Source organism: Danio aesculapii, chromosome 15 (assembly GCF_903798145.1).
Source record: "Danio aesculapii chromosome 15, fDanAes4.1, whole genome shotgun sequence".
Lineage (NCBI taxonomy): Eukaryota > Metazoa > Chordata > Actinopteri > Cypriniformes > Danionidae > Danio > Danio aesculapii.
In genome coordinates, this window is record NC_079449.1 from 2,720,272 (window position 1) to 2,733,434 (window position 13,163).

The window sequence follows — 13,163 nt, forward strand, 5'->3', positions numbered from 1 at the left end:
TTTTATATTATGGTTATTTTATATTATATAATATTATATTTTTATTATATTATATTTTTATTATAAATTATATTTTTATTATATTATATTTTTATTATAAATTATATTTTTATTATATATTATATTTTTATTATATTATATCATATTATATTTTATGTTATTTTATATATGTTATGTTATGTTATGTTATGTTATGTTATGTTATGTTATGTTATGGTATGTTATGTTATGGTATGGTATGGTATGGTATGGTATATTTTTAATCTTTGTTTTGTCCAGCCCCGAATGGATCAATATTTCAACCAGATGGAGAAGATTATTAAGGAGCGTAAAACCTCCTCCAGAATCCGCTTCATGCTGCAGGACGTTCTGGATTTACGACGGGTGAGGACTGCATCTTTCATACCTCTCAGAACTCATAACACTTTACCTGGAGTTCCTGTGAAATTTAAAATACTGTTTTGTTTTTTGTTAGCAGTGTCAGGTAAGGTACTTTTAAAAAATGTAATCAATTACAAATTACTGACTAATGCTGAAAAATTGTAATTGATTACAGTACTATTTACTTCATGTAAAAAGTAATCCGATTACCAATTACTTTACTTTAAAGTTACTTTTTAAAATATATAAAATATACCTATAAAAATAAACTTTAGCTCTTTCAGTAGTTTAATATTGACTGAAAAACATTATAATGGGTTGATCACAGCAGCCTGACATATGCAGAAGACTTAAACACTTAAAATTCAATGTCCTTTCAATAATCATTCACTTGCCATTTTATTATTATTTTTTTCAACACAAAAAAGACAAACAAAACTGGATACCTGAAACTAAAGACATCCATAGTAGGCAAAAGCACTGCAGCGTTTGGGTGTTCTGTGTTTGTCTGAGGTAATTAGTCCACCGAAATAAGTCCATACAAAGCATGAAGCTTATCGGTCAGTTCTTGTCACGTGACTCCCAGTTTTCAACTGGTGCGCTCCGTATATGTGTGCGCAAGCCACGCGCCTCCATTAAAAATAACAAATGACACAATATGTGAACAGCCCGATAAGCAGCTACGCTTCACATTGAGAAGACAACTTCACTCCCAATCCTGCACAAAAACCCAATTTAGCCTGTTTAGGCAGTGTTGGACCACTGTGTTTCTGGGCACCGGTGTCCTCCTTGGTGACGAGTATTCCCATACAATGCCTTCTATTCAAGTTGCTGGTCGAGGTAAAAGCAGTCGAAAGTTCTTTAGAGGCTGGATTCAGACTGCATTTCACAGCAATATTTTAGTTTTTATGCGCAGTGAAATCAGAAGCAGCCACTCTCGTCAGCAGCCATTTTAGGTTGTGTTCTCCAACACTTTAAAGAGCCCATATTATTCATGAAATAGGGTCATATTTTGGTTGTAAGGGTCTCCAACAACAGTCTAATATGCATGCAAGGTCAAAAAACACTTTAATGGTCTTATAATCTGCATTTAGTTTTACCTAATTATCCCAGCGACTCCCATATGAATCATTCAGCTATTCATTTGTTCCCAAACCCCTCCTCAGCGCGAAGCTAATTTGCGCTGATTGGACCGATGACAGCCTGCTGCGATTGGTCGACGACACTGACAGGCTTCAGCGTGAGACAGAGTGAAATGCCCAGCAGCTAATCATCAATATAAAAGTAGTCACAGTGCACACACACTTCATAGTGGATTTTGGCTGCCAGTGGGTGAATGTAAATACAGACGATGGACTAGAAAATACTGACGACTAACTATTTTTTGAGCAAAAAGTCCAAGAACTGGCGAGGAGATCTCCTAGCCTGTCACAGTCAACCTGCTCTTTTCACACACACACACTCCATAGAGGCGTCGGCGACAACTCCCTCACCACCCGCGTCCTCAGTTATATCGGCGAATATGATCATCCTTCGCCTAGAGCGGCAGTTCAGCTTGCTCCGGTGCTACACACACACATTACCCTCTGCCCCAGAGAGCACGACACACACGCCTAGAGCGCCAGTTCAGCTTGCTGGGTGCAATTTAGACACCTCACCTCGAACCTGAGCTGAACTATTTTGAAACTTGGCCGTTGCATGTGTGTAGAAACAGCTGACAATCCGTAAACAAAGCGGCACGCGTCGCGATTTCACGTGGCTTTACACGCGATATGAGAATATAAAGAGTTAACCTGATACAGTACACACGGTTACAAGTAACAAAACACAACTAAATACATAATGTGCAAGCTAGAGTAAACGAGGCAACAGTTTTAATCGCACTTACTTACACTGGTGAAATGGGGGAAGAAACTGATTCATGATGCACTGATCCATGTTCTGACAGTCTTCACTGATCCTTCCTTTAACAAACCGATGAAGTCTTCTTTGTAAGCATGTAGTTTCCAGAAGCTCTCGATCTGCTCAAGGCTGGGCTATATTGCTGAGGTTTCATCTTTGGGTGGACTGTCAATAATATTCATCTGCACAGCGTGACTTCATTCGACCGGTGTCTGTCTGTGTGTCTGTCTGTGTGTCTCTGTGTGTGTCTCTGTGTGTGTGTGTGTGTGCGTGCGTGCGTGCGCGCGTGCGTGCGTGCGTGCGTGCGTGCGTGCGTGTGTGTGTGTGTGTGTGCACGTGTTTGTGTGTGTGGCTCTTTTTCTGTTAGTGGGCGGGGCCGCAGGTTTCAAATCTCCCGGGTTTGCGCGCGCAACTACTTGTGTTTCGTAGCTGCGTCATCACGAAACACCTAATGACTCGTTATCAAGACGACTCGTTTGAAGCTCAATGAGTCGACTCTTTTATAGATGAATCAACAGTTTTAAACACTGTACACTTACAGATTTAAGCCTTAGCTGGACATTTCACTTCACTTAGAGCTGTGTGACACACTACATGGAAGGGCATTTTCAAAAACCCATAATATGGGCTCTTTAACTATACCTTTATGTTATAAGTAGGCCCACACGCAATATGCGCGCGCTGAATTCTGCAGAATCCTGCATTTTTAGCCCATCATTAATTCTGTTTATTTACTGTAAATGTGTGCAAATCTATATTTATTCCGTTTTTAAATTAATTACAGTAATATTATTGACTAATATGAACATGTTCATCTGATTCATGTACAATACAGTTTGTAAAGGAGTATTTTCTGTCTTTTAGTAGAGATATTATATGAGAGACTTGCTTTGTTTACCAAATAAAGTGAATCTAATTGCATTTGCATTGTAAACATTAAATTAAAGTTAAGAAGATATCATTTTTTATTTCTCATATTAAGGTTTTAGTTATGATACTCCCAAAATAATTCCACAGAAATCTGCAGATTTTTAGCACAATTCTCCGCAGAAATTGCAAAAAACTTCTGCAGATTCTGTCTGGCCCTAGTTATAAGTGAAAAAGCTATTTTATATATGAGATATAGTAAACTTAGTAAACATTGTCAACATTTTGGAAAATTGTCTGTTGTCATTGAGATATGGTTTAAAATGTTGCTTTTCAATGAGGGTGAACTCATTTATACTGAACGCATATATAAATAAACACCTTAATAAAATGGGAATGGTTGTTGATATAAACGTCTTGGATGCAACTTGTTTTTTCAATAGGAAGAGGGTCATTTGACACATCAAACTTATTGGGAATTTCACAAGAAAAACAATGGTGTGCTTGGTTTTAACGTAACTTTATTCTTTCATGAGCCCCCTCACATATACTAATGTTCCAAAAACAGGACGTTAGCATCACCAACCATTCCCATTTTATTAAGATGTATCCATATTAGGCATGTGCCGGTATCACATTTTCATGCTGCGATTAATTGATTGAGCTTTTATCACGGTATACGGTATTATCACGATATTGTAATTTTACTAGAGAAACAGGTAAAAAAAATACAAAAAACTTCAGTTTCGTTAACTTAGTAACTTTAATAACTTTTTAATTAACTAAAAGTACTTCAAACATTTAAATACAAATAAATATAAATAAAACAATACACAATATAAAAGTAAACTTGAGCAATTATATCAAAGTGAATGTGCAAAGAGAAACCGTCTTCGATCAGCAATCCCTCTGCATTTTTTTGGAACCCAAAATATTTCTAAACCTCTGACTTTTTTTTGAAGGGGGATAAATTGTCGGCAGCGTTCCTCCTTCCGCCATGCTTCTTCTTCGTGTGAGGATTAGAGAGCGGTGGCAGCGGCGTGCACTGTGTGCCACAGTGCTTCTACATGGGGGGATTGTTTACATCAGAGTGCGCATCAGTTCTGCGCAGCATATACGCAGTGTTTCTTCAAGCGGTTGATGGAAAATAAGCTGAAGGGGGATAAATTGTCGGCAGCGTTCCTCCTTCCGCCATGCTTCTTCTTCGTGTGAGGATTATAGTGCGGTGGCAGCGGCGGCGCGCGCACAGTGCTTCTACATGTGGGGATTGTTTACATCAGAGTGCGCATCAGTTCTGCGCAGCATATACGCAGTGTTTCTTCAAGCGGTTGATGGAAAATAAGCTAAGGCGCGTTCTAAGAATATAAATTCGGATCAATTATTTTTCACGGTATTTTGAAGTGCCCGCGATAACAATATCCTGCATATTCATTACCGTGATTTATCACATTACCGAATACCGGCACAAGCCTAATCCATATAAATGGCCCACATTGTGTTTGTTTTTATATATATATATATATATATATATATATATATATATATATATATATATATATATATATATATATATATATATATATATATATATATATATATATTTATTAATATTTTAACCCCTATTTAACTCAATATTAAGACTAGCAACATCTAGTGGCGGTTTCTCAAACAGCAACAGAGTGTGTCCTCTTGGTGATTCTGTTTTTTTTTTTTTTTTTGTTTTTTTTAAGTAGCAAATCATTTATTATGCACAGATAACGGGTCAATCAAATAAAACCGGAAGTCTCGGGTCACGTTTATTTAAGTTAACTTACAAATTTTTTTTTATTAATTATGCTTTAAACAACAGATACATGACAATGTAGTAAACAAAACAATGCCAGGGTAATAGAAAGTAAATAATAACGACAATACAAAAAATAAATAAATAAAACAGACATAAAACAAGAGTATAAATATATATCCAAAATTCCTACAAATACAAACAAGCATGACCTTTACTTTAATCAAAAATTTTGAAACTAGAACACAGTTGGACAGTTTTGACGGCCTTTTGATTTTTCTATCTTCTTTGGTCTGAGCTTCTCCCCCAGAGAAACGTCAGTCTATAGCAATTGCTGATTGGCTCCACTACCAGTAGGCGGGGCTTCATTTGCCGTATTGACCATTACACTTCTCCCCATTCAAAACTATATGAGTGACACGTCTTGTGTATTCTACAGTCTTTGTGCCTAGTCATTTAGCTTCTTTTAAATTATTGTTGCCATAGAAACATTTTGACAGTTAATAGCCTCATTTAAAAAAGAGCCCCTTACAAGAAAACACTTACAATCCACTCATCCTGTGATCACCTGTAGACACGTTGTCTGTAAGTTTAATATTTATTTGTATTTATATTCTAGCCAATATATTAATGTTATGTACAGTGAGATAACTAAGGCTTATTGGATGTAAATATCTTTTGTATAATTTCACTGTTTCAACATACTCAACATGACATTCTCCCACAAACTTACGTGTTGGAAAGGGTTTATCTGCCTGTCTAACTTTGGGAAGAGAGACACCAGAGTAAGGACAGAACAACTTTCATTTACCTTTAAAATATAACCATTAAAAAAAATAATAATGTAGGATAATGTTATCTTCCACAGAGCTATACATATACAGATTAATGAAAGTTTAAAGCAATGTGTTTGTTACTTTTGCTCTGTGTTTTTTTTTAGTGAAGAAAAATAATTTGAGTTCCTGCATTCTCTCATTGAGTTTGTGATTCAACATGACTACGTTAATTTTAATGGCCTATATGCGCGGCTAGCGCCCTATCATACACCCGGTGCAATAAGGCGCAAGGCATGTATGGTGAGATGTGTTGCTATTTTCAGACCAGCGCAACTCTAATTTTCACATTTTGCGTCGTGTTGTTTAAATAGCAAATCCATATGCTTCACTTTGTGGACTCATGGGTGTGCTGATCTATAAAGGAGGTGTGTTAAGGCGCATTGTTGGAGTGTTGCTATTTTGAGGAACTGAATTAGCACCATTGACTAACTAAAAGCTGCTCTAAAGTCCTGCAGAGCACGTTAGTTATGCACATATGCAGGTCCAAACGCTTACACACTGCTGAATACACACATGATGTACAGCAATACACAAATATATTTACAGATGAAAACAATTAAAGGATTAAAATGTTACAAAGATGATTATTTTCTACATTATTATAAAAAAAACACTGCCTCCATGCCTCCATCTCGCCTTTTTTCAGTTTATTCATGACACTGCATCAGTGTAATGTTAGCATTATTATGATCAGTATTATTTATTATATGCAGATTTATATTTGTTTTAATAAACACAAGTTTAGATTTGTCCATCTGTGGGGTTTTGGAGACGTCTGCATCACCATATGGGACATAAGAACAGGACGTGTGTTTGGATATAACTCAGTTTATTGACCACACTTCATTATTATTATTCATTTATTTCTTTGCTGGAGATTAGAACTGAATTTAGAAATAGTTTTGAAGCAAATATTTGCGCTGAACAAACTAAATTAAATATGTGGGCTAATGCATGTGTTCAGTGGAGTGAGTTTCCACCGTTTCCTTACTCCACCAAAGTAAAGGAGTAAAGAGTAAAAGTAAAGTAAAGCGAAAGTAAAGAGGCTGAATGGAGGAGGCTCGTTCTTTATCCTCGCGCTGCAGATGCTCTGTTTTACTGTTTTCTCACTAGTGAAGCGTTCCGTTTTTACACTTACAAAGTCTGTCATGTAAATAGCAAATGCGCCATGGAGCGACACAACTGACTCTTAAAGGGAATGAGAAATGAGACTCTGATTGCTTTAATGCACGTTATGCTTAAAACACACCCAGAACTCATTAAGAGAATAAGCACAACCCTGTTAGACCATGCGTCAGGGCGCAGAACGTATTTATCCATCCTTAAAATAGTAAAAGTGGATTCAGAAACACCCTTAATGATTTTGCAGCTTGCCCTTTAGACTTTGTGCCTAGATAGTTAAAATAGAGCCCATAGTGTTTTTTTCATCCAGTGATAAACTTCCAGTGAATGGTTAATGTGACTCTTTTCAATTTCATAAGATTTCTTTTACAGCATCAGTGCTGTAATGTAATTAAAATACATTCAGTTAAAAAGACTTAAGCATTCATTTAGTTGTTGAATTGTAAAATGAGATTAAAAGCCGTTGTCAGGATCAGCAGGCGAGCTCATAAACTCCATTGAAAATACCGTGGTAAAATAAATTTCGATATTTTAAAGACATGACAGGGGAAATTGTAATTTAATGCAGTGCTTCTTTGGACATACTGAAACACACTTTATATTACATCTCAATCAGGCAGTGAAGATCATTGATTTATAAAAAATGTGCAAAAACAGCCAGCAACATAATGAAAGAGCAGTAAATATGAACCCAAATTATGTTATTACAAAATAATTACAAATGATTTTGACTGGATGAACACAGCAAGTGATTAATTTACATGATGGTTTATACAGTAGTCAAAATTTGAAGTGGATCAAAATCGTTTTTCAAAATTGTCCTAAGACAAGTATGGCTGTTGATCAATTATTTTAGGAAAACTTTGATAAATGGAGCTGATCCACTTCAAATGTTCACCATTGTATAACTCACTTTTCTTTAATCCCTTTCACAGATCATCGACTGTAGTGTTTCTTAACTGTAACATTGTCACCAAGGATTTTCCAGAGATTTTTAATCAGGTTTACCTCGGGAAATTTTTTTTAAGTCAATTTATCCAAAAATGTAACTAAAATTATGTTATTAATTACAAAATAATTACAAATGATTTTGACTGGATGAACACAGCAAGTGATTCATTTACATGATGGTTTATACAGCAGTCAAAATTTGAAGTGGACTAAAATCGTTTTTCAAAATTGTCCTAAGACAAGAATGGCTGTTGATCAATTATTTTAGGAAACCTTTAATAAATGTAGCTGATATACTTCAGATGTTGACTACTGTATATGTATCCTAATAGTGTTTTTAGCAGTGTGGGACACATATATGACTGTCAACATCTCAAGAAAAGTGTTTTGGTGTTTCGTGACCTTTTAAGATCATGTCAGCCTTCTCTGGTCATTTGGTCATTCTTGAGTTAATCATAATGTCAATATTTTACCTTCTGAAGTTTGGAGAAAGGTGTAAAGTTAACCTTACTGTCATGATGAGACCCTTCTCTGATCATTTTGTTGTTCGTTGAGTGTAACAGATCCGAAAAAAGATTATAAAACAAGCCATCTCTTACAGTATTTCGGTTTTCTGTGTGTGTTAGAATAACTGGGTGCCACGCAGAGGAGATCAGGGCCCGAAAACCATTGAGCAGATCCACAAGGAGGCGCAGCTGGAGGAGCACCGCGAGCAGGCGAAGGTGCAGCAGCAGCTCCTGTCCAAGAAGGAGAGCCGATCTGGGGCTTCGGCCGGAGGAGGAATGGGATCCCGTGGGGCCACACACACACCCGGACCACGGGGGAACCAGAGCCCTGATGACGGCTGGAACACCGTACCAATCTCTACCAAAAACAGACCCATCGACCCAACACGACTAAGCAAGATCACCAAGGTCTGAACCAGCAGCAGAAGCTCGGCACATTATTATTTACACAATTCATTACTTGAAATGCCATGATACCTGTATGTACCCTGATGTTGTGTGTGTTTATTGTGCAGCCTGGAGCTCTGGACTTCAATAATCAGCTTCTTGCCCCTGGAGGTAAAGGCACGTGGGGCAGTTGGGGCAAAGGCAGCAGTGGAGGATCAGGAGCAAAACCCAGCGACAGCGGTCAGACTTTTATATTCACTACTATCTATAATACACACTTAAGGGGCCGTTCACACAGAATGAACAAAGTGCTACGCTGCACTGCTTTTAAACCCATTCCTATGCTCTGCATCTTGTGTTTTTAAAAGCAAAGACTCATTCGGTGTGAAGGAGCCCTAAGGTTGATTTATACTTCTGCATTGAACACCTCAAATGCAACTGAATAGTGATGGCTCGTTCTTGAACGTTCTTTAAAGGTGCACATGGAAAAGGTGTAGCACATGGAAAGAAAAGAGTTTTATGTTATGTGAAAGGTCACTTCTGGGGTGAACGGTTGTTGTTTTGGTTGTAAACAGCAATGGTGGTCATGCAGTTAAAGAGACTAGCTCAAAACCAATAACTAGTCTGGTTTGTCTTTGCCAAGATGACAGTAGATAATGTTTCAGTAGTTATTTTACAACATGCTAGTATTCAGCTTAACGTGACATTTAAAGGTTGATTAGGCAAGTCATTGTTAAACAGTGGTTTGTTCTGTAGACCAGTGGTTCTGAATGTGGGGGTCAGGACTCCCTGGGAGGGTACAGGACAATGACGGGGGCGCTTGATGATTTCCAAAAGTCAAATAAATCTTCTTACCATATTTTATCCATAACCCACAGAAAAAAGTAGTTAAGAGATGCATATAAAACAACAGCATGCAAATGAAACGCTGTCAGCCTTTCAATTATTTTATTCATGGGACTGGTGTGTTTATGTTAGATTAACAACACTGCAATAGCGTCAGCTGCAGCAGATTGATTTTTTTACAAGCAGTGTTAAACTTTCTGTCTTTCTTTATGGCAATCAAATACATTAAAAATAACTTAAATACTGAGGATGATCTCTGATTAACGATCTCCAAAATTAAACCAAGAATAGACTTGTGTCCACCAGTCTCATTAGCTAAGCTTAATATTAAATTAAACAAAATAATAAATTACTGTAAAAATTATATGGTTGTTAGACTGGTTTATGTGTTGTCAGTATGCCTGTGTTTATATAGGCCCATTGTTGTGTGTGCAATGTTTGTATTAGGGGTGTAACGGAGCATGGTTGATCCGAGATTCATACAGATTACAACCCACAGTTCGGAACACACGTGACGCGCAGATTAATTAATTTTTTAACTTGAAGATTAATCCTGAATGTGTAACGATCGCAGAGAGATCGCCTCTCGCGTCATTCAAATCACATGTATGAAAGCATTTAGTCTTTCCTGTGAAATATAACGATGATTTAAGAAGTTGTGTTGGGTTATTGGGGATGTGGTGGGTTCATTGTTTAGCCTGCATTAATGCATTCAGTGTAAGCTGCACAATTAATCATTAAAAGATCAGGATCTCAACACCCACACAACATAAACCGTCCCCTTGGAATTATACGGTTCTATCTGTGTTCTGATGGATTTTGAGGTATTGAGCTTCAAAGTTTTTGCTTTCCATATAGGAAACAGTAAGTGTGTCACATTTGTTTTAAATATAAAGTCTTAAAATGTAAACAACTTTTAAAAAACATCCCATAATGTAAATAAATTGTCATTTATTAAGAATGTCAATTACTCTGTCGGCACCAATAGCCAAGTGGTTGGTGCGTCAACATGTAGCGCCCGGGTGTGGACGCAGATCATTTTCATTCTAAAACACCGGTTTAAAACTAAAGCGGATTAGTGTTAACGGGGCCTAAATTGGCATGTAGATGCAATGCAACTTAAATTCAACAAAATGTGTTAAACAGACCATCAAAATAAAGTGATTCCTAGTATATTCCAGCTTAACTAGAATACCTAAAACTTTCTCCAGTTGAAAAATATGATTGGTAATACTGTGAAATGTTTTCTTGCTGTCAAACAGCGCTTTAGGAGAATAATTTGCTCTTCAGCTGTACATATATACGAGGCATACTAAGTATGAATTTAGCTTTACTCAGACATGACCCAGCTCACATCTCTCTGTGTGTTTTACAGCTCAAGACTCTGGTCGTCCGAATACTTTAAACCGTTTCTCAGCACTTCAGCAGCCTTCGTCATCATCTTCATCATCATCATCTTCGGCGAACATCGACTCTGACCGCAGGCTTCCTCACAGGTCAGATCATCACCGTACCACTGCTCTTTATCTACACTACATATCTATAATATAGGCGGCACGGTGGCTCATTGGTTAGCACTTTCTCTGCACAGCAAGAAGGTTGCTGGTTCGAGTTCCAGCTGGGCCAGTTGGTGTGTGTGTATGGATGCATGTATATGTACATGGGTATGTGTATCTATGCATGTACTTGTGTGTTTGCGTTTATGCATATACATGTGTGTGTGTCTCAGGAACAGCTCTAGTCGTGAGCGCAGTGATCGTTTCGAGCGACGGGATGAGCGCATGGATCGGGCTGGTGATCGGTACGAGCGCAGAGATGAGCGAGAGCGTGGGTCAGATCGGAACCGTCCTGCTGTGGGCAAACGCAGCTTCAGCCGTGAGAAGGAGGAGCGCAGCCGTGAGCGTGAGCAGCAGCAGCATTCCTCTGAGGTGCTGCGCCGCGGCTCCAGCACGACCACCGACCACAGGGAGAGAGACAGAGAGAGAGAACGAGAGCGCAGCGGTAACTCAAGGACTATATATCTTTGCATCAATTAGTCTGCACACACACACACACACACTTAAACATCAAAGACATAAACACAGACTCTTATACACAACACATACACAGTCTCTCACACACACACTTAGCATACTCGTACATCAAACACATAAACTCAAGACACTCATACACACCCCATTCTCATACACAACACGTACACGCTCATACACACACACACACACACTGATACATCATAAACACACATAAACACAGACGCTCATGCACTGTACACTCTCATACACAACACACACACGCTAATCTGTCACGCAAACCCACACTCACACACTCTGATAAACACACTCAATCTCAATCTTATTTTCCATTCATAAACTCTAAGTCTAATAATCAAAAATACAGTAGTTTATTGTTGAAAACTTGTACTGATATTAACGCTTGTTGAGGGGTATTGCAAATGTTATGTAATGAAACATAATGCTATATAAATAGAGGAGTATTAGCACTCGTGAAGCAAATCACATGCTGTTCTGCATCAGGTTATTTAACAGGATGTTGGTGTTGATTTTTATATTGACAGTAAAGAGAGAGAGTGTAGCAGCAGTGCCTCCTCCTCCAGCTGCTGCCTCTAAACCTGCCCTCACTGAAGAAGAGCTGGAGAAGAAATCCACTGCTATCATTGAGGAGTATCTGCACATCAATGACCTGAAGGTACACACTCCAACAGACGCACACACACACACACAATGAACGAATTTTGGGGACTACAAAAAATACTTCCGGGCCTGTGAGATCACAAAGGTACTTTTACCGTGCACACACACTGCGCAGCTAAATGGCGTGGCCAGAGGCACTCTAATGTTACAGCAGAGAGAGCTAAAATGGCGTCCAGACGCTGCTGTTTCCACAGAGCTTCTTCTGTTTCTGTATTTCAGCTTCCAAAGGACACGACTCAGACAGAAGTGCTTACAGTTCAATATTAATTTTGTTCCAGAGAATTATAAAATACATAGCAAGCATGATTTGACAAAACACAGCTCCAGAATCTCTCCCAGTTCAGTGCTGGATTCGGTTAAAATCTCCTCAAAGAAGGAGCAGCTCCAACAAGCAGAAGCTGTAGCTTGTGAGTTTTTATTTGTTCAAATTGATCATGACATGTACAGTGTCTAGCCTTAACGGTATGTTGTAGCAAAGATGTAAACAACGGGAAATGCTGTTTGGCACTGCTACAAATTCATATTTATCAGTCAAACCGCTGTAAACAAACACACACTCTTCACCAGCGCGTGTGTGTCTCTCTATAGGCAGCTTTTCCATGTGTTTTACATCTCAGATAATGAACTCGCAAAAGATGTGTGAATGATTCATGTTACTTACACATGCATATTCCGGATATATGTGAAAGACGTCATGTAACGCGTTGAGTTAAAAAAATACAGGATAGCTCACCTAACTAGTGTAGCAGCAGAAAAATAAATCAATGCTCACACAGGTCGCATCCCACATCTTGTGCTTTAATCTTCTGTCAACAGTGTCACTGTACATTACAGAACAATAACTTAATCCCAGCATCAGAGAGAAATAAAC

At 38.1% G+C, this 13,163-nt stretch overlaps 1 protein-coding gene across 1 annotated transcript in view; it reads left to right on the forward strand.

Moving 5' to 3' along the window:
* wu:fb16f03 (eukaryotic translation initiation factor 4 gamma 1) overlaps window positions 1–13,163 on the forward strand; it is a 114,105-nt gene that overhangs the window by 76,661 nt on the left and 24,281 nt on the right. The window contains exons 18-23 of the mRNA XM_056474039.1: window positions 280–384; window positions 8,469–8,756; window positions 8,864–8,975; window positions 10,957–11,077; window positions 11,311–11,582; window positions 12,157–12,287. Coding sequence (XP_056330014.1) covers window positions 280–384; window positions 8,469–8,756; window positions 8,864–8,975; window positions 10,957–11,077; window positions 11,311–11,582; window positions 12,157–12,287 — 1,029 coding nt within the window. The remainder of the gene's footprint in view (window positions 1–279; window positions 385–8,468; window positions 8,757–8,863; window positions 8,976–10,956; window positions 11,078–11,310; window positions 11,583–12,156; window positions 12,288–13,163) is intronic.